Source organism: Vanellus vanellus (genome assembly GCF_965231255.1).
Source record: "Vanellus vanellus genome assembly, chromosome: 2".
Classification (NCBI taxonomy): Eukaryota; Metazoa; Chordata; class Aves; order Charadriiformes; family Charadriidae; genus Vanellus; species Vanellus vanellus.
In genome coordinates, this window is record NC_138906.1 from 52,209,679 (window position 1) to 52,232,012 (window position 22,334).

General features: G+C 43.2%; 1 protein-coding gene across 1 annotated transcript; it reads left to right on the plus strand.

Moving 5' to 3' along the window:
- The first annotated feature begins 2,328 nt into the window (after positions 1 to 2,328).
- On the plus strand, positions 2,329 to 15,396 carry PDIA4 (protein disulfide isomerase family A member 4). The gene is made up of 10 exons (XM_082499436.1): positions 2,329 to 2,471; positions 7,600 to 7,774; positions 9,482 to 9,687; positions 10,349 to 10,487; positions 11,008 to 11,213; positions 11,882 to 12,040; positions 13,148 to 13,299; positions 13,682 to 13,838; positions 13,928 to 14,161; positions 14,736 to 15,396. The coding sequence occupies exons 1-10, from the start codon at positions 2,369 to 2,371 to the stop codon at positions 15,149 to 15,151; spliced, it is 1,947 nt and encodes a 648-aa protein (XP_082355562.1). The 5' UTR covers positions 2,329 to 2,368; the 3' UTR covers positions 15,152 to 15,396.
- Positions 15,397 to 22,334: the final 6,938 nt, after the last annotated feature.

Genomic DNA, 22,334 nt, shown 5'->3' on the forward strand with positions numbered 1-22,334 from the left:
TTGGTTAACATGTATGACATAAAAAACAACAACCATAACACTTAGGCATCACAAACGAAAAACTATTTAATTTCACATTCTAACAGAGAAAAGTAATATTCACACCACTTCCCCATTTTACATGTCTATTTTTTCTGTAAGCTTTTTTTAACTTGTTTTCCAATGGCCTAGACAATGTCAGTCATGAAGTATGGGGCCTGACAGAACTCCTCTACCTTAACAGGTCACTGTCAGGTAGATAACCTCCAACCTAAATCAGAATAAAATGGATTACAATAGCCACTACTTCTCTTATAAACTCTAATGAGGAAGGCAGTAAATATTTCACACACCAACACAATATTCAAATCACGGGTTGTGTTAACCAAACAGTGAACAGACTCTATATAAAAACCTTTCATACTCTTTATTTTTCCCACATCCAACCTATGTGCTATCATCACATTACTAAATACCTATGTTAATCAAACTAACCATCAAATCAAATTCTGTTTTTTTTTTTTTTATACTGATACCAAAACCAGACACGATCAAGACAGCTTTAACCTGGTTCAGACCAGGTCTCACAGAAGATCCCACCTTATTGTAGTGGCACACAGATAAGTGGAAAAATTGCTACTGTATCAGCCACTGGATTGTCAAACTAACTTGTTTGGCAGCTGAGTTGAGGGAAGGCACTGGCTCCTATTTTGCAACTTTGCAATGTAGAACAAGGCAGGGTTTTAATTCCGTTTTCCAACCTATTTGCTACAGACCACTGACAAATGCCAAATAGCAACCTAGTCTTTCAGAGCAACACAATGTGTTCTCAGTCCCCTAAAATCGTGGTTTTCATATTTTAAGCTTGCACTCCAAGGTCTTGAAGATATTTGCTTATCACAAGCTACTGCTACCACTTTAGAGTACAAACACTGTGCACTGAACTTAACTGTGCTTTATGCTTACAAACTATTCAAGAGCGAGAAATCTATTAAAAAGAAATCAATTGTTTCATGAACCTATGAGTAGCTGTGATTTGTCCCAAGTATGTGGCCAAACTGGAAATTTGAGCACCAAAAGCGCAGGTTTTAGCACTGTCTGATTAGGTTTTAGATGTTCACCAGATAAGGATTTGAACAACCATTGCTAGAAATTATGCTGGTATCTCTCACAGTCACCATCGGTTAAGCAAAAGCGAGAAACGCCACTATTACCAAAAATAAGTGCCATAGCTATGTCGGGAAGGGGAAAAGGGTAGAATCAGCCATCCCAAGGCCCGCTTATGTTTGCGGGTTTGCTGACGAGTAGGAGGGTGACAAACTTGGAAAAACCCGACCGAGCGGATAACAGCTTTCTCGTAATCTCGATAAACGACTCCAATTTCACCCCAGCTTTTCGGAAACACAAGAAGTTACACCTAAGACATTCCATTCAGACAGACGGCGGCACGCGCCCTTGCTCTGCCCAAGGCCTGGCACACCTTTGCTTACAGTCGTTCATCACAGCATTACAGACGGACTTTGCTGCGCCCGACGCCCCTGAGGCCTGCGGGAGCCCCCAAGCGCAACCGCCCCGTCAAGCACTTCAGGTAAAAGGCAGTAAGTTATTTAAATTATAAGTACGACGCCGAGGCCTCCGCCACCGCGAGCCCCAACGGCGCCGGGTGGCGGTAGCGGCGCCAACGCCCCGCCCCACGCCCGCCTCACCGCGCCCCCCCCCACCCCCCCAAAAGGCAGACTGGCGCCACGCCATGCCTCGCCCCCGCGCGGGCGAAGCCCCGCCCCTCCCCGTGCACGCGGCGCGCCCTCACGGGCTGCCACCGCCCGCTGCCACCGCCCCGCCCCGCCTCCTGCCCGCCCCCGGGGCTGCAGCCCACCAATCCCGAAGGGCGATGTGGTTTCTTGGCCTTGGGGGCGGGGGCGAGAGCTCCACCTCCCTCACTCCCCTCACCCTCCCCCCGCCGCCTCGCCACCTCCCCCCGGCTGCCAGGGCGGCTGCGCCTGAACCGCGTGGCGGCCGGCGGTTGGTGGCCCCCGGGCAGCCAATGGGGGAGAGGCACCTCAGAGCAAGCAGCTCATTTTACAACCGGTGGCGCGCGCGCCCGCCCGCCCGCTTCTCACGCCGGTCGCGCTCGCGTCTCCTGCCGGGGCGCAGCGGCTGCTGCTGCTGGGGCAGGGGACGCTGGGAACGCCGTGCCACGCGCGCCGGGGCATTGCGCGGTAGGGCCCCTTCGGAGGGGTGCGCCAAGGCCATTGGCGGCCGCACCGCCCGCCTCGCAGGGCAACAGCCAATCAGGGGGGCGCGGCGTACCGCGAGGGGCGCGGCGGGCCGGAGTGGAGCGAAGTGGGCTGGGCTGAGCTGAGGAGCTGGGCTGAGGAGCGGCGGCGGGATGAGGCCGAGGGGGCTGTGGGTGCTGGTGCTGCTGCTGGGGCTGGCCCAGATCGCCCTGCTGGCGCGGGGCGCGGCGGCGGAGGAGGACGACGACGACGGGGGTGAGAGCGCGGGGGTCTGAGGGTGTGCGTGGGCGAGGGGCGGGCTGCGTGCGGGTGAGGTGGGGAGCGGGCCGGCGGCGAAAACTGGGAGCGTGGGTGCCTCGGCCGCTGGGGCGCGGCCTGGCTCCCCGTCCCCCACACCCCTACCCCCGACGAGGCGCGGGTGCGTGGCCCCGGCGTCGGGCGCTGTGGGGAGCCCGGGCCCGGCGAGGCTCCGCAGGGGCCGGGCCGCGCTGGCGGGCGGCGGCCGGCTGCTCCCTGCAGGCCTCTGAGTTGAGCCGGCAGAGGAAGGGCGCTGATCCCCCTCCACGAGGGCGCGGGTGTCTCGGAGAGCCTGTCGGTCACAACCCTGTTCGTTTCTCCTTCGCCGTGCGGCAGCTCTGCCTCGCCTCTTCTAAACAGGGAATTAAAAGCTAGTAATTAGCTATGTTGGCGGTTACTGGCTTTTAAATTACCGGTAAATTTGCAATTTTGTTACGCGACGGAGTGCTCTTTTCGTTACCCCTTAATTCAGGGGATCTGTGCATTCTGTGTGTTTCAAGCTGATTTGGGTTTTCTTGCCCAGAAAGAAGGCTGTGTGTTGCTAGTTTATTGGTGTTTCTTCCCATTGTCTTTGAACTTAACAGACGAGTGTCCTCTGCTTTCCAAAATTAGCTGAAACAAAGCTGCTCTGGCTTAAGTTTAGAGCTTGTACGTAGGAGGCAAGCCTTTGAAGGTGCTTCTTTTCTGCTTTTAAGCGTATTTCACGTGGATTTTGAGAAATCCTACATCTTTCCTATTTCCTACATTAACACTGCTCTATGTTAAGTATTAGAGGGTGTTCAGGGAGACCGGATTATGAATGACCTCCTGAACTCTTGTCCTACATATTCTTACTCAGTGAATAGGCACTGAAACTTGAAAAATGCATTTATATCAGGTACCTTATCTGTGTGACCAACTGTATGATCTGTAGGATAAGGATCAAGAGATTATATTTTTTGGTAGGATATAGCGTCTGCGGTAAGGAGATACATGTATTTCAGCCTAGAATTAAAAAAAAAGCTTCACGGGAAGATTCTGTATTATATCTGTTTCCGTGCTTTTAGCTAGAACACTTGTTTAGCATTGCTTTGTAGCATGTGCAAAGCCCAGTACTGATTTCCCCTACTACCTTCAAATGATGAAGTAACACCTGTGATGTTGCAGTGAAGCCTGGCTGACAGCAGTAGCTCAGCTTCTCATGGGCGAGGCTCTCATCCCAAGTGTGCTGCTCTTCTCATTATATGAGTTTTCGGGATCAAAGATGCACAATGATGAAAGTATTTCCTCCTGTGTGCAAGTTTAACACTAATCCATTGCACAACTTGAATAATTTTCTTATTTCTACTGTGTATCTCAAAGTTGTATATAAACCATGAACTGAGCTCTACCAAGCTTTCACTTTAAAATGCATGTGGCTATTTTTGGCCTTGAAATGCAAACTTGTATGAAGTCAAACAAATTTACTTTGCAACAAGCAAGTAACCTTATGCAAACTGATGGTTCAGGAGATGAAAAATTCAGCTGAAACCAGGTGTGTTGCACTGTATGGTTTTGGAAGTGAAGTTTGGCTAGGGCAGTGAGGCAAATGTGCTTGAAGCCAGTTTTGCATAGGTCATGACTGTTACATCCTTTGCATCCTGATAAAGGAAAAGGAGGGGTTTGTGTAGAGGATCCACTACTGAAAAGACTGAGGAAGACTGTTTTCATAAAAAGGCTTTTGAATGCCCTAGCAACAGATTACAGGTCTTGACTTTCGTGTTTCTGAAAACTGAGCTCATCCAGTTGAGAAACAGACACTGCAGTACCCTCCTCAAAAGGAAATTTTCATGCAGAATCCAGAAGTCATTGATGTCGGGATGTGGCTTTTTCATGTGAGATTCACCCTACTTAACAAAAAGTTACTAGGCCAGACTTCCAATAAATGCTGGAAGTTCAGTGAAGTTACTATAAGAGTTAATTTTGGTTAGAGTAGCTGTCATCCTGAAGAAGGCCTGCCAGCCAGCATCATGCACTGAAGTCTTAAAATGAGTGTCATTTTCATTGTGGATTTTTGACTTGTGTAGTAATGTGTTGAAATTTGTGGAAGTGCTTTGTTGGAGTAAAAGGGAGTGGTCTATATTTTACTGGAGGGCAGGTTTTAGCCACAGCTGTCACTTGTTTTGTCCACCTGCTTTGCAAGTAGCTTTAAGAAGCAAAGACACTTCAGTTTGGGTGCAGCTATTTTATTTTCCTGAGCAGTCTTACGCAAATATTTATTAGTGACTTCTGCCATTTCAGGTGTCACAGTTAGACTTATTCTGTATATGTTCTCAGAGCAAAGTTTCTTGCTCTTTGTGAGGGGGAAAAAAAAAATAGTCCCACTCACTTCTCCTATACTTGGTCAGGTCCTTGAAGCAGGTCTTTCAGTCCCAACACTAAAGGGAACATTAGGTATCGGTGAAGCTGGAGACTACAGATGGTGAGTTTGCACACATAAGGACAAATCTGTAGGTATGGTTAGCTTTTTTTTTTTTAATGCAGGATTTCTGTAAGCCAATTGGGAAAAGCTGTAGTCCTGCTGTTAGGTGCTACTGTCCTGCCTCCATCTCTGAGGAGAAGGAAGTGGGCGTGTATAATGCCTGTGACAATGTGTCGCTGTAAAGGAAGTTTTATGTTGGCAGACTATACAGACACTTGCAGTGTCTGTATAGATACAGAATAATTTCAGTCATGGGTGTTAGATCTAGTGGCTTAACATTTTCCACTTGTGCAGTATGTTTTTGTAGGTGATGCTTTGTTCTCGGCTTTCTAAACCATGAGCCTATGCCACAGCAGTTGCAGTGGTCTCTTTCTCCTTTTTGAGAGCAGGTAGTTATAGTAAGCAGGAATGAGAGTTGCAGCCTGGTGGTTAGTTTGAGATGCATGAGCAGAACTGGCTGGCTAGTTTTGCTGAAATTCCTTTGTGTCAGGAAAAATCAAGTCTGAAGTATTTGCTTGGAAAAGCAATGGACATTGCGCAACTTGCTGGGAATTTGGGCACAGACCAACCACAAACACCCTGTGGTGAAACATAGCCCTCAAAACTGCTGGGCATGCATGTAAGCAGAAGTTTTGACTGGTGAAACCCCCTGTCAACTAGCTTTTTTACCAGTACAGTCCTGTAGGTACATGACTGCCATAGATTCATTTCAAGGGTGTTTGACCGTTCAGCCCTCTCGCTGCAAGTGCTCAGAGGCAGCAACACAGGAGGCATTGTCCACTTGCAAATAGTGCTTTTAGCTGCTTTGTAGATCAGATGAAACTGTAGTAGTTGTTAAAGAAACTTAATCCAGCTGACTATTGTTATGTGATAAATGATCTCCTGTGATCTGTCCCTGTATTGGAAGCTTTCATATTTTGGTGGTGTATAAAGTTGGGTTCTAAATAAAATTAAAGCATATATTGTTTTCTGAGACCATATAGGCTTTTTTTTTAATACCTCTTAAGAGAAAAATGGCTATTGCAATTTAATGGCATCATTTTGTCTGCAGTGAGCTTGTTCCTATTGTCTGCCATTGGTCTGAGAATAGCGGGTTTTGTTTTTAGCACTTTCATACCTGGGAACAACATATTTGTCATTCTTAACTCTCAAATTCCAGGTGAAATCAGAATATTTTCATGATTCTTGTCCTGAAAATAAGTAGCTTACGTGTACATGATTTGCTGTCCTACTGCTAACTCCTGTCAGCTTAGTCAAAAGCCAATTAAAGTTAAGTAGAGAATAGTTTTAAACAAGAAACCTTAATATTTTTCTTTTTGTAATCCTGGGGCTCCCAGTGGTTGAAAGGGCCTTAGCTTCATCGTTGCACAGTTTTCATTTGGGATGAGGTATTATATTTTTATTACTTGTTCTGTGACTGAAATTTCTCCAAAGTCATTCAGGAAGTTCTGCTTGCCTTGTATGATAGCAGTTTAAATAAAAAGTTTAAAGGAACATGTGAAAGATTAAATATTAAAGAAACCATCTCAAATTCCAAGCCAACAAAGATTGAAGCAGTTGAAATGTCCTGTTCATGTGCTAACTTTGCTTTGGTAATTTAGCAGCTCTGCTTTCAGTTACTTGAAAGGCCTGTTCTGAACCAGCAGTTTTGGTCTCCTTAAATCAAAGGCCTCCCCAAAAGTTCTTTGAAAGAGGTTTTCACTCCATTTATTTTAGAAGAGTACCTTGCATGTGCCAAGTGCATAGGAGTGGGTTTTCACAGGACTCCTGTGACAGTCACGTATTTGATTTTACAGTCACTTTGCAGCCTAGTGCTGATACAGAGCAGACTGATGCTCCTGTGGGTAGAAAGCCTCTTCAATGAATTGCAGACCTGAAACATTGCTGTAAGTGAAAGAAAGATATATTGAGGTGGCAGGGGTGGGATTGGGCAGTCAGGAACAGAAGCATAATTTTGAAGTGCTGCCTCTAAACCACCTTGGTAATACTGAAATGATAGCATTTGAGTTTATAGCAAGCCTGTTTGTTTATTTGACCTTCAGACAGCGAGTGCATAGCAATTATGGTGTTACAGGTGTAGTGGGTAGGGGTACAAGGGAAGCACTAGGGACAAATAACATTTGCTTTTTTGGTACAAGACACCTAATTTTTCCAGCCACAAGTTGCTGCATTTGAAGGACAGCCCTTTTGCTGCATGATGGAGGGCTTCTGTTTGAATTCAGGTATCATCTATGTGCCCTTCTTACCCAACAAAACATGTCTGGTGCCTCATTTCCCACATTTCAACAAGATACCCAACAGACCTTGGTAGCAATTGTCGCTTAGGTCTGTATGCATTAATTCTTGTTGTGTCTGTTTTGTTAGTTTGCTCTGAAGAGCAAAATACATGTTGACACTTTACTGATATATTGATATTGTTAGCTTGCATAGCGTGGACAGAAATGAAATGGGACTGGTCAAACATCAGAGTCCAAGCTCTTTGCAAACTGACATAGCTGTCATTGTATGTAGAGCAGGAGCTAACCTGTGTTGATACTTTTTTTAACCACAGGATATACTTAATCCATCTTTAACCTGGTAGTGTTATTTTAATGTTAAACTAGACACAATCTAATCTCTACTGCACTTACACTTTTACTTTTCCAGAATCTGTTACAAAAGAAGCTGATGATGATGGTGATGATGACGATGAAGATGACGAAGATGATGATGATGATTCTGAAGTTAAAGAAGAAAATGGTGTATTAGTCCTGAATGATGCAAATTTTGACACCTTTACTGCAGACAAGGACACTGTGCTGCTGGAGTTCTATGCACCATGGTGGGTTCACAGCCTGTGTTACCTCCTTAGGTGCCAGATGGGGTGGATGTTGGTGGCATCTCTGACAAGGCACACTCCTAAAAACTGAGCTTGGGTTGCAATTTTAAAGATGCTGTAGGAGTAGCTTGCCTGCAGGAGAAGCACTGGACTCTGCTATAGTCCAGGGTAGGACATGGTTCTGGTGGTGCAGAGATACCCTTTTCCCTTCACCTGTACCATGTTATAGACAACAGGCTACTCTTTCTCCACAGATGTGAGTCATGCTGAGGGATCCCATGCCAGGGAAAGCACAGCCCTGGTTCCATCCCTGCTCTGTGCCCATCAGGGAACAGAGACAATCCCAGTGAGCCCCAGGAAAGTTATGCAGCATGGTCTCGCAGGGTGCTATTGTGTCCTTGTGCTTGCCCACTGAGGACTTGTGCACTTCCTCAACTAGATGAAGGAATGGAGACTTCCCTAGTAAGGGAACTGCTAGAAGTTTTTCCTTCTCAAATTCAAATCTCTGTCCCTGCCAGAAAGGTGTGGTGTGAGTAAGGACAGAGCTTGTTTGTATTCTCAATTTAAGCAGTGCCTAATACATCTACCTAATGATGATATTTCTGCTGGCGTACCAGGGTACACAGAGTAACACACCAGTGTGCTCAGGGGACCTACAATAGATTTACCTGCATACAACTGAGACAGAATTTAGGCAAGAATCTTCTCTTGCATTCTTATGGACCCAAATAATAGGGATGGTTAGTGGGAAAACAAGAGTAGAATAGATTTGCAGTCAGATTGCTGAATTAGCGTTGCAGCCAGAACCTCTCTTCCTTTATGGCTTAGTGATATAAAGATGACTACTTGTTTGTCCTTTTGTAGTCTCTGAATAGAGGGGAGAATATGATCTTGCTTGACATGGAGTTGCATTTTAACTAATGCTACTTTCATTACAGACAATCCTATCCCTGCTTGGCTGCAGGTACTATTTCTGCAGCTGTAGTTTGCCTGCATGAAAACTGAACATGAAGCTTAATTTATCCAAGAAGAAAGATGTGTGGTCATCACAGACTAAACACCTCTCTTTTTTTCTATTCCACCTCCTGCTAGTTGAGAGGCTAAGGAGTATAGGCTGTCTGCTACACACAAGCTTCCCTCTTTTTTTTTTTTTTTTTTTTCTTCATTGTCTTGGTTTCATCTTCAGCTTGTCAAGCTATATTCAGCTTTTCTTATGCTGGTATCCTCTGTTGTGCTAGCTTTAGCAGCAGGAGCCTCTGTTCTTCCCAAAGAGTTCTGGTGTGGCCAGAGAAGAGAGCAGGTGCTGCAGTGCTATGGTGGGTGTGAAATTTCATTAGGCCAACATAACTACTGGTTCATTTTTCCTTTAGTTCAATTTAGGGTGCTGGGTAGAGAAGATGAACCTAGATTAGGGAGAAGCTGAAGTCTGAATGAGACCATATTTGGGAGTCAGGGAGGAGTGAGAAGTACAGTACAAGGTTTGCAATTTTGTTTTAAAGCTTTTGAATGGAAAAAAAATAGAGATTTGAAAAAACAGCATGTTAGCTACAGTTAGTCTCTACACCTCCATGACCAGAAAACATAGCAATACAAATATTCTTATGTTGATGTTGTGAATGTCTGTCAGAAGGCATCCTGGAAATGCAGAATAGCAGATGACCCTTGTGAGTCTGTTTTATGTTTATGTATCTGTTTGTCTTCCTCTGACAGGTGTGGGCATTGCAAGCAGTTTGCTCCTGAATATGAAAAGATAGCCAAAACTCTGAAGGAAAATGATCCTCCTATTCCAGTTGCCAAAGTAGATGCTACTGCAGCCACTTCACTAGCAAGTCGTTTTGACGTGAGTGGTTACCCAACCATCAAAATCCTGAAAAAAGGCCAACCTGTTGACTATGATGGTTCTCGGACAGAAGATGGTAAGCACCAGTCCTTTGCAATTCTCTGTAAGAAAGCAAAGTAGTATATGGTCTTGCTTCTTAATGTGACAATTTTGAAGGACTTTGATCTCAAGTTACTTTATCTTAGGCAGAATAATATTATGAAGGCTGAAATTTTGCCTATCTTCTCAATTGGCTGCATGCTAGAGGAAAAATTTATGGGTAGTGGGTTAGTGCTGTTATTGATGGAAGGTTTCTAGAAATATGACTTGACTAGAAGAGGAGGTAGCTGGAGGGTCAGCTAATAAGAAACATCTGGTCTGTATGTTGACTGTATATAAAAACAGTTGTTTCTTCTTAATGAATGTGTCCAGCTTCAGTCAGAGGGGAAAAACTATCTTTTCTGTCTGTTTTGAGATTGAATTCACATGCTGCGGTGCTGCAAAGTACAGATCTGTGCTGTGCGTAAGTCAGATGCTTTATGGGGTGAAGAGAAGACCTTCTTGGCAATACCAACAATGAAGTAAAGCATAAAGGACCTTGATTAAGAAAGTGTTCTTATGTGAGCATGACTGTAAGCTTTGGTCCAAGGTCATGCTTGCCACTCTGATTTTAAATTCCTGTTACCAACTCTTGCATTTGATATGCTACAGGTATGATAATGCAAACTTGCTAATTGGACTATTGAACTGTATTTCAGCAATTGTGGCCAAAGTCAAGGAGGTTTCTGACCCAAACTGGACCCCTCCACCAGAAGCTACCCTGGTATTGACCCAGGATAATTTTGACGACGTTGTGAATGGTGCTGACATAATTCTGGTGGAATTCTATGCTCCGTGGTAAGGAAGAAGGCAGTCACCTGTACTTTCCTACCACAGCTGGCCTGAATATGCTTAGTGAACTTGTTTTCTGTTGCTATGCCTCTTTTAAAGAGGCCTACCTTGTGCTGGTGTGTGTAGCTCTGGTGTACCCTAGTTCTAATCTGGACCTAAGATTGCATTACAAATCACTTGAAAACTAGACTGGACCTGTTCAGCAAGGAGGGTCTCCAAAACTTCACTGAAGAGTCTCCTTATTTCCTGATTTGGGAACATGTTGAGAGATACTGAAAACCAAAGGGTCCTTAGTTTAAAAATGGCCTCTAAAAATGAAACCACCTATAGTAATGTGGGGCCAGACATAGAGGCTAGCTTCAAGTTGGAGAGGCAAGTCTTCCTAGCCTGAAGCATCCTCTGTGGATTGAATAACCCCATTTCTACTTTCTCCATTCTGGAAGACTTAACTCTTCTAATTCAGAGGTAGAAGGTGCCTTGCAGGACTCATGGCTTGTAAAAAGTGCCTGTCTCTCTCCTTCCCTAGGTGTGGACACTGCAAAAGGCTTGCTCCAGAATACGAGAAGGCTGCCCAGGAGCTGAGCAAGCGCACACCTCCTATTCCCCTGGCTAAAGTCGATGCCACTGCTGAAACTGAGCTTGCAAAGAAATTTGATGTTACTGGCTACCCAACTCTGAAAATATTCCGCAAGGGCAAACCTTATGACTACAGTGGTCCACGGGAAAAATATGGTACTGCAATTTCTGCTATTTCTTATTTCTGAGGGCTTGACCACAAGTGTTTTGATCTATCTATAGGACCTGCAGACTTGTTAACATCATAGCAATGGTAGTTGGGGAAACCTGAAAAACTGTGCCGTCATATCTACATAGGCCAGCAGGATAAATGTCTCTAGTCTTTATAACGTCTTAATGGTGGTACTGTAAGCTCCTTTTAATGTAAAGTAAGTTAAATACACACGGTGAAGTAGTGGCGGGGCAGCCTTTAATTGCAGTGGAATGTGCTTTAAGGGCTGGCAAACTGCTCAATACTAGGTTTTAATAAGAGGGAGGACTTAAGGCTCTTCAAGTAGAACTTTGGCTCTTAGCAAGGTCAGGAGACAGTGAAGGGTCTAGAGTTTAGGAAAAGAAGGTTACTTGAAAGATAGCTGATATCCGTGGAACTCATGCTTGGTCACCTGTTTTGAAACCAACCTGAAAGAGAATATCCAGAACTACAGCTTTAAAAGCTTGGACTGAGGCTTTGCTGATTTCATCTTTTAGTTATTGTGGGAGGGCTGCACAGAAAGAAGGGTGTTCATGGAAAATGTGGTATTAAAAAATGTCATAGAGGGAATGCCTGAACCTTTCAGTTCAATAAATGTTCTAAGCAACTTTTTGGGGGTGGGTTTGTCTCACAGGTATTGTCGACTACATGATTGAACAGGCTGGTCCTCCATCCAAACAGATTCAGGCAACCAAGCAGGTACAGGAATTTCTGAGGGATGGGGATGATGTCATCATCATCGGTGTCTTTAGTGGAGAGAATGACAAAACCTATCAGCTCTATCAGGAAGCAGGTAAAGAATGTTTTAAAATACTAATGTATGTTTTGTTGAGATTCTGTCCAGGAGTTTGGGCATGGAGAGATCATTTATTTCTGCTCTTAGTTCAGTGGGGGGAGGTTGGAGAGGAATGAAGGAGATTGAAGGGTGGTCTTCCACTTGTACTCAAGAAAAAAGCTGACACCAGATTTTGAGGCTATAACTAAAATATCAGCTAGTCACAGGAGATACCTCCTCTTGGTACTCTGTCCTTAAAAACATGCAAACTAGAAAGCTGAGGAATAAATCACAACTTCTTGGCTTAAAGCCTTGCTAGCTTTGCCATCTGCTATTGCTTGTTTCATATCTGACAGTTCCAGAGACTGGTCTCTACTGAACATGTTTGGGATGAGGGGCCTGGAGAAAGAATAATCATCCACCTCTGGATCAGTTTAGCTAGACCATTCCTGGCAATGTTTATTCTTAAAAAGCCCTTTGTTGTGACACAATGATGGTTCTGTTAATATTTGATATCACACAGAACGGGTTAAGCACTTGAAGTGCTCAGTCCCTTTAATCAATCCCTGTGTCTGGCATGATCAAACTACCCACAGCCACTCTTGGTTTCTGCCAGAGCCTTGAGAGCAGTATGGGCAATTCTTCCCTGGCTATGCCTGCATCTGGGGCTGCCATCATTTATAGTTGAATTAGGAGCCGATTTGGTTGCTCCAGCTTGGCAAGGTACAGAACTTTTTCCCAGGCTGCCCCAAAACAAATGGATTGACTGGGTGACTTTGAGTTCCTTTCCAGCTCTACTTTTTGTTATTTGGGGGGAAGCCAAGAGGTAGGAGACTATAAACAAATAGCTGTTTCACTGTGTATGTTTTGGAAGCTGTTCAGGGTTTTTGAATATGTAGAATAACTCATCGAGTAGATGGGTTGTTGAACAGCACACTCAAATTCTATGCATTTTCACATGCTTCTCACACCTGGATGAGAGCTGTTCTCCAAGACTCTGGGTTATTCCGTGTCCCGGTGAAAATGGGAAGAGAGTTTCCTTGCAGTGCAATCTCAAGGTTTCAGTCGGAGGCTCTCAGTTCACTTCTTGATGACTTTTTCTTCTCTGTAACCTTAATTTTTCAGCTAACGGTTTAAGAGAAGATTACAAGTTCCACCACACCTTCAGCAGTGAGATTGCTAAACTGTTGAAAGCGTCTCCGGGAAAACTGCTTGTCATGCAGCCAGAAAAATTTCAGTCAAAGCATGAGCCCAAGATGCATGTCTTGGATCTTAAAGTGAGTAGCTGGTCCAAAGCTAGAAAGTTTGTGCACAAATTGAAGGTTCTCTTTCTTTGTATATATGAGCAATTGGCATCTTCCTGTTGGAAGCACTTCACTAGATATTTGAGGCAACATGTTTGTCCCCTGAAATTGTATTGCTTTGTTTGAGAAAACTTTACAAAATAAACCCAGAGGTTATGTATTCAAATAATAATTTACCATTACAATATTCAGATTGAAGGTAGAATACTAAATTATCTTTAGTGCTCAAGGATTTGAAGAATAACATGGCAGCATTGTTTATTCATGCATGCATCAATATTAGTTTCCAGTAGCGTGTAACAGAAATACTGCTTAAATCCATTTGTCTGAACTTCTTTCTTTATTTTTTAAACAGGACTCTACAGATGGATCAGAGATTAAAGAGCATGTGCTAAAACATGCTTTGCCTTTAGTTGGTCATCGCAAGCCTTCCAACGATGCTAAAAGATATGCTAAGCGTCCTCTAGTGGTTGTCTATTATTCTGTAGACTTTAGTTTTGATTATCGTGTTGGTAAGTTAGCTAAGATTACCGTTCTTCCACTTTGAGAGGAAGCAAGCAGTAACTAGAGATTACTAATCCTATTGTGTTCTGTTTTTAAGCTACTCAGTACTGGAGAGGCAAAGTCCTGGAAGTGGCCAAAGACTTCCCTGAATACATATTTGCTGTTTCTGATGAGGAAGATTATTCTTCTGAAATAAAAGATTTGGGCCTGCTTGAGAGTGGAGAGGATGTCAATGTTGCCATTCTGGATGAAGGTGGCAAGAAATATGCCATGGAGCCAGAAGAATTTGACTCTGCTGTACTCAGGCAATTTGTACTGGCATTCAAAAAAGGTACAGTTTTGAAAATAGGGTTCTCTAAGCCATTTGCTTTGTGTTCCCTTCCAAGAGGTTTTCCTGAGGCTATGGCTACGATAGTCATATGTGCAACTTTACACTTTTCTGCAGCTTAAAGCTTTTGGATGTTTCTTGTTTTATGATATTTTTTTAATCTCAGTTCACTAACTTTGCTTGGACTATGCTGTGGCATCTAGCTGTATTCTAACACTGAACATGTTAGGCAAGTCTAACAAGTGTGTTCTTGCATCTTTGAAGTGTGAGTTTGTTATTCGTATACGGGACTAGTATAATAAATCACTTTCTAATATATTGTGGATGGACAGCCATAAAAAGAGGGAGGAAAGTTCTAGAGAATTGTGAAGCAAATTGTTGCCCATATTTCACAACGTTATCTTGCTAAAATGTCACCAGCAAACTAGCCTGTGTTTCATGCAGAAGTAAATTAATTTACTGGTGCAATGCTTTTTCCCTGGCAGGACGGTGTACTTCTGCCCTTTCTTATTGGGGGAGATTGTAAGGATTGCTGTTACTGTATTCTAACAATGGTGTGTGTTTTGCTTCCTTTTAGGAAAACTGAAGCCTATTGTGAAGTCCCAGCCAGTGCCAAAAAATAACAAAGGGCCTGTGAAAGTAGTAGTGGGTAAAACTTTTGATACCATAGTAATGGATCCAAAGAATGATGTTCTCATAGAGTTCTATGCCCCATGGTGTGGACACTGCAAGAAACTAGAACCAGTGTATACTGAGCTAGGCAAAAAATACAAGAATGAGAAGAATCTAGTCATAGCCAAGATGGATGCTACTGCCAACGATGTGATGAGTGACCGCTACAAAGTGGAGGGATTCCCTACTATCTACTTTGCTCCAAGGGACAAGAAGAACAACCCTATTAAATTTGAAGGCGGAGACAGAGATTTAGAGCATTTGAGCAAATTTATAGAGGAGCATGCAACAAAACTCTCCAGAACAAAAGAAGAGCTTTAGATAAGGGTGGTGAAGAATAATTGTTTGTACATTGTAGTTAAAAGCAAGTTACAGACAAAACTGTGAGAGAAGAATTAAGCAGTTTGAGCAAGGAAATTCTTGAGCAGTAAAGCAATTGCAGTATCTTTTTTTTTTTTATATGGCAGAAAGTTTTTCTGGACACTGAACTTCTCTGATATGAATGTCTTACGTTAGTTATGATTTTGATCTTTGGAGAAAAATACATCCTTTATTTTTTGTGACTATCTTGAGCTTGATTATTTGACTCCAATGCAGCTGTTTTTTTAAGTTAAAAGATACAACCAAAAAGAGAGAACCCTCTGCCAAACAGATTTCTTTGTCTTATTTGTTGGTGTGGTTTCTGGGGGGAGCAGTGCTTTGAGCCAGTCTCTCTTCTGTTATATTTCTGTATACCTATTCATGTGACTATATCACTATATTCATTGCTGAGGGTAAGAATGGAAGTTTACTAAAGTGTGAATGAATTAGTCCTGTTGAGACAGAACACAGTGACTTGCTAACTAAATGTGCTCTAAACCTGTCTGCTTTTGCTTTGTGCCCCTCTGTAGAGAGGGTGATGTTAAAATAGCAAGTTTTTTCTAATTTATCTCTCAACTAGTCCATATTGGCCCATTTATATCTTAATCTTGCCAAGTATTTTTTGGAGTAATTGGAGTGTAGCAGAAAGAGCATCTAGTGGGTGGTAATGCTTGGATCCTGGTATCAGATCTGTGTGTCACCGTCTCCTTTCCTTTTGCAAAGAGGAAAGTTTGGTAGTGATTCTTCTTTGGGGAAGTAGACCGAGACCTTCTCATGGACTTTATTCCTGTAGCTATTACTGCAGGTACAAAGGACAATCACATCTACTCTGTGCTCCACTTGGAAGTTTGTGTGTTTAAAAGTGGATTTTGATTTTGAATGTCGCAGTTTAGATATGTTCATAAATTTATGTGACGTGTTGGTGTGGCAGGTTTATATACTTCAGAAGCACTGTCTGTCTCTTCTCAGAGCTGTGATGCTGCGGTGTGTGCAACTTAAGTGTCACTGAGGCAGTTTTGATGCATATTTCATTTAATGGGTAGCATTGCTCTGCTAGCAGCACTATTTTCTGTTTTGCAGAAGACCAATATCATCAGTCTTCCTTCAGTGTTTCCATGTTGCATTTGTTTTCAACTTTTTGGAGGGTGTGCAAATCTGAAATCACCACCCAATCTTTTTTATTCTGGGGAGATGCAGTCTTCTGTCTAGCAAGGGTAAACCCATGTCTGGGAAGTGGCTGTTAAGGTACAGTCCAAGGACCCAAAAGGGCCTGTAAGGGGGTACATAATCCCTGCACAGTTTCCTACTGCACTTTGCATCCCTGTTGAAGGGACGTGCCTCCCTGCTGCCTTAACAGGGGACTGGCTGTTAACCTATTCAGCAAAGTGTGGCTGTAGAATTATTCTTAGAGTTGTGTGAGACTGCATGAAGGCTTTCTCTTAACTAACAACAATTTATCTGAAGCTAGTGAACAAAGCTCACCAGATCGTGAACGAAGGGGATGGTATCAAATCTCCATGGGGTGCTGGGGTGTGCTTGAATGCTATTCAGTTCCTGTTTACCAGCAAAAGCTGGGAAGTGTTAAGCAACTATTCAGGATCAGATCTAAATTGCTGCTTTGTGTTAAAGCAATGTAATCATTCACTTCAGGACCTGGCATTGTCAGTTTCCTCTTCTCATGGTAGAGGGCTTTTTCTCTTCTGTCTTAAACACGTCTGTACATTTAAGCTTAGGCAGTATTTCACCTACAAGACCAAGTGCATCATCTTCCCATTCCTTGCCATTTCTGTTTGCAGCTTTTCTGTAGAGCCTTCAAAGACCATCAACTGTGATAAATGTCTGTGCATAGGCAACGGGACCAAGATCAGACTTAGCTGAGCACCAGCTTACATTCGAGGTGACTTTTTTCAACTTCAGAAAATAGCAAGCCAAGTAGCAAGCTCTGTCCTGCCTGCAAGTTGAGATCAATTGAGTTCTTCAAAGAAGTAGGCACAGACTTTTAAAATCAGTTCTTAATCAGCTTCTATACCTAAGCAAATGCCTTGTTTGATACTGCAGGGAAGTAAATTGCTCCTGCTTATTAGTCACAGGCTTGTAGGGATTTATTCCAAAACAGATGTCATCTAACCAACAGGAGGACACAGGATAAATGTGGAACATGTAGAAGGAAGGGTGAAAAGTCCCTTATTTGTGGTGGGCACTGCAGTCAGGGCTGAAGCTCCATTCTTCTCAGGACAATAATTGTCAAAGTTGAGCATAAGAGTTTCTTGCCTCTCTTCTTGCAGGTGCTAACTTACTAACATCATTGCCAAAGCTGTACTGTTTCTGTAGACTTCTTCCTCCCAGCAGAAGCTGACACTACTCTGGGCTGAAAATAACCTCTCCAGCCTGCTGGGAGCCCTTGTGGCATAAAAGGCACAAGGTCTAGGGGAGTGTCCAAGGTGTGTTTGCATGGTGCTCCTGCTGTCTTTCTCTTCCTTGGCTCTGCAGGTGGAGGCAACCTGGTACACGATTATTTCAGGGCTGTGCTCATAGGTCTGAATTTTGTTCTGGAGCAGCAGTGCTTGAGTCCAAGCTGAATAAGGAAGAGGAATACACTAGTTGTAGTATTGCTAACTTAGTTTCTTGACAACTGTGAGCTGCAAGAGGAGGCAGTGTTAGCCCAAGTAGGTTATGGATTTGGGTTATGAGCAGCAGAGGGAATGAGGATTTGATCTATCCTTACACTAGTGTCATCTGACTGCATTTCCTGCGAGTTCTTGGCTGTACCGCATACCTTATCATCTGCACCCCATAACTGGTATATTTGTCTTGATCACTTCCCAGCAAAGATGAGGATACTGTTTTCTCTCAACTTTTGGCAGTCATACTGGAAAGCAAACTGCTTTCCTTAGCTCCAGTATCCTATCCCCTGCTGTGTGTGCTATCAACATCACATCAGCTTTCTGTGAAACTCCCTGGGATGGCTACATCTCTGTAGAGAGGTAAAGCTCTTTACCTGAAAATTGATATTAATGAAATTGATTTTTAAGGGGAACAGGTCATACCATCTTTTTGAATTTTTTAAATGCATTATGCATGTCTGCTTTTCCCTTCCTGGAGCATTAGGATGCTTTCCTAGGTAATACTTTAATGGAATTTGGGGTACTTCAGTGCTGCTGACTAGCCTTGGTGTTCCCTTCTTACAGAAGAAAAAAAACCTGCATGCAGTGCAGAAGAACGAGGGAGCTCCCCTCACTTGCTCTTACCCACAGCTACATGAGCATCATTGCTGATTATAGTTCCAGGTGGAAGAAAGCCTGCAGTTTATGCTTCAGCATGGGACTGATTTGTGTAGTAATAACAGTTCCTGGGTGGGCTCCAAGGAGTCTGGCCTGGTGTAAATATCTCCCACACATGCATCATCTAGAAAACAATCTTTTTTCTGTATACTGTAGCACATCTTTAAGTAGTCAGACTTGAGACTTCTCCAGGGCCACTTCCTTTCCCTGAAGGGTCAAGGATTAAGGTAGACAGGAACTCCAGTACAGCTGATGCTCCTTGGAGTGAGTGTCTGTACTGTGTCTGTGGGACATGGAAGGTGACAGTAAATACTGGTCTGGGCTCTTGATGCTGCATGAAGTGCTAGCTTTTTTGGTACTGGAAGAGATTGTTGACACCAGAGGGACGTGTCTCTTTGCAGTCAAGGTTTTTACTTGGTTTTTCCTTTAAACAGTTTTGTACTTCAAAACTGTTAATTATAGTGATGCCTGGGTACGGCCCAAGATTTGACGGGTAGCAAGCAAGGCACTGCAGAGCTGGAGGCTACTCCACAAAGTTTTATCTGCTCACAGACTGCATTGGAAATGGACAATGCTGCAGTATCTTGCCTCAGTTGCCAGGCACTTCTGGGACTTCAGCTAGTAGTGCTGCACAGCTTGAGGCATGGAGGTGTTGCAGGACTTTTGGCATATTAGGGCATTCTGTCAGGGGAGGGCTTCCCTCCTTTTTGTACATGCACCCATGGTAGGTCACATGAAGCCATGCAGCCATGGGCAGGAGAAATATTTCCCTGGCATGCGTGACCTGTCTTGATATCTGTGCCCAGAATCCCACAGAGCTTACAAGTCAGCTTGCTTTCTCTCAACTTCTTTGGAGGCTGCTCCACACTGAAGCCTATTCCTTTAGACACAACTGTATGTGCTCTCAGGGCCCACAAACTGATGTCATATTAATGTTAGTGCTGGAGTTCCTGTGCTCTGAACAGCTGGTTTTGTATGAAGCCTCTGTGCTGTTATCTGACCCTTTGCAGCAGTGCTTTCTGTACCATTCCTGAATGTCTGGATGTTCTGTACACACCATGAAATCTAAATTATCATGTCTTTGCAGAGACTGGGTGAGACTGCTTGGGGTCTGGAAGGATGTGGCCATTCTTCAGTTTCATTTCTGTGTATAGAGAGGAAGAGATCTGGTCTGTGAATTACCATGAATCCTTACATTAGAAAGGTAGAAGTTTCAGAAATGCTGTTTGTTCAGATCACAAGCTGTGTGTGGCTTGATTAACAAAAAGGTATACAAAATAAAGCTACACTTAATCCAATCATGTAAAGAAAACCCCTATCACAATCAGTAACCTAATCTGCTGATGGATTCCACATGCTGGTGTTTTAAACAGCCAGTTGTTATTCATAGTGAAAGCTGATGCTTGTCAACCTGCTCTTGATTAATGCTCTGCTCCTTGCTTTGTTTAAGTTACAGTAGCCTTCCTGAAATTCAGGATGTTTTGCCTTATAGTAGGGGGGGAGTTGTTCAGCAATACAGCCTGATAAATTGCTGCTCAGAATGACAAGCAGAGTAAAAGAAAATACAGCAGAGGTGGGTTCAGAAAAAAGCAAATGGTAACTCACATTTCCATAAAGTCAGAGAAATCAAGGCTAGACAGGACCATTTGCTCATTCTGATTGCTTTACATATCAGACCACAAGTTTTCAGCTGTTTACCTTCCATATCCAGCCTAATAACTTGCATTTAACCTGTGTATCTGTTCCAAAAAAATGTGTGCAACACAACCAAAACTCCACAACTCTGCTAAGCGCTGATGCTGCACTAATACTGATTTCTGAACTACAGAATTCATTCAGGAAATGGAACATGCCTCTTGAAAGTGGTACTGCTTTGAGTAAGGAAGGCAATTTTGCATTCACTTGCCACATGAAATATCTTGTTACTTTTGCTGATGCCTTTGGACAGTAGATTTTAGTTGTATTTTAATGTGGGGTCTGGCTCTTTTGTGCTTTGAGTGCATTTGGTCTTTTACAGTCTCAAGGTGATCTAACAACTAAAGGATTGCCAGTAAGATGATCTAACAACTAAAGGATAGCCAGTAAAACTCCACTAGCTTAATTAAGCCACAGCTTTTCCCAACCAGCAGATCTTCACAGAGGGCCTGCTGACAGCTGGGTAGAGCTTTCTTCAAGATCCTTTCAAAGAGCAGTAATAGGGTGCATAACTACAGCAGATGCGAATCAAGAGAGGTGTTTATTGGTGTACTAACCAGTCCATTGAAAAGTGGCCTTACTAGTCTACTTGCCTCTTTTTCTGAGAGATCACCCTCATGTACAGTTTGAACAAACCAGCAAATCTTTAAATAGAAAAGTCACATTTTAAATAAAAAAAAAAAAAAAATCACAGTGGGTTTTGGTTTTAATTCTTTCACTTCCAAGATGTACCACAAGTAATAATGAGATCCTTGAAGCATGCTGTTTTCTATAGCAGTACAGCAGTGGATATAAGGGTGGCACTTCCTCATACTGGAACAGGTAAGGCTCAAAATGTCTGTCTTTGGTCACAGTGATGTGAAAACAGCTTCAGTGGTGGAGAAATTCGGTGTCTATTTTGTTGGGTTTTTTCCTAACAATGCAACCTGTTTTGCCGAGACTTGTAGGAATGGTCACCCTTCATCAGACATACAGTACGTACTTAGCCTGAGGCAATCCTGTTGAACTATGGGTATATAAGGGAAAAAGTCATCCTCTTGGCTGTGAAACACTGCACTTAGAAAGACCAAACCTAACTCATTGATGGAAAACATACTGCTTGAAAAGGAAAAAGGAAATTAGGATAATACGTAAAAATTACTATGTGTATGTAACCATGAGTAACAGGCAGTACCAGGCAATACAGCTAATCACCCAAATAGGCTAATAGCAAATAGGTATCAATAACTATATGAGTGCAAGAAAATTTGGGAAGACTTTTACTCTGAGAAATGCATCAGCTCAGAGGTAGAATAAGTAGAACAATATGAAGATGTTCTAGTGGGAACTGTAGATCTTGCATTACTGTTTGGGGGGGCGGGGGGGAACAACTGGTCTGGTTCGAAACCTTCCTCATCTTTATCTTATCAGTAACCAATTTAGACCACACATTTTTAATGATGTTAAAAGAATGAATGAGCATTGCCTGACTCAAGAGGTGCTCCTCTAGTAATAGGCAAAGAAACCAACAACTAAATTTAGTTGCTTCATAGACTTTGACTTCAGAGAGTCCATCAAATGCATTCAAAAATACCCTGCTGGATTCATCTGTTTGCCACCAGAAAGAAGTGGTTATTGTGTGTTTCTCTGTCTATGGCACTTCCTTTCTCCAAGGTCAAGTTTTCTTTTCTCTCTTTCATTAAATTGAATACAGTGTTAACCTTTCAGAATAAGAAAGACGCATCCAGCTTTATGGTGGCAACAAAGTTTTCCTCATCCCAAGTCATGATTTATTAAATCCAGTAAAATACTCTTACCTAAAAATTAGGTGACTTGTCCCTGCAGTGGAATGTAAAGTCTGAAGTTTGGGGTCTGGGTTGCACCTACAGGGGGAAAATCCTCCTGGATGGGAGAATTAAGCACCTTGGACAAGATCCAAAACAGAGTGGTAAGGAGCAATCACGCTTCAGCCAGCGGAGGATGCTGAGGAAAGGGCCTGAAAGCCACCTCTCTTTCAGGCTTAGGTAGATTTCTTGAGGTCATGGGAATGGACTTGCAGTTTGTTGTGATCCTCAGTGTAAAACTCCCTCTGGGAAGCAGGTGACTGACATGTTCCATCAAAGAATTTCTCTTTAAGCAGGAGGTTTGACCCTCCACAATTTTATAATGGTGGTTATAGCACCTGCCCA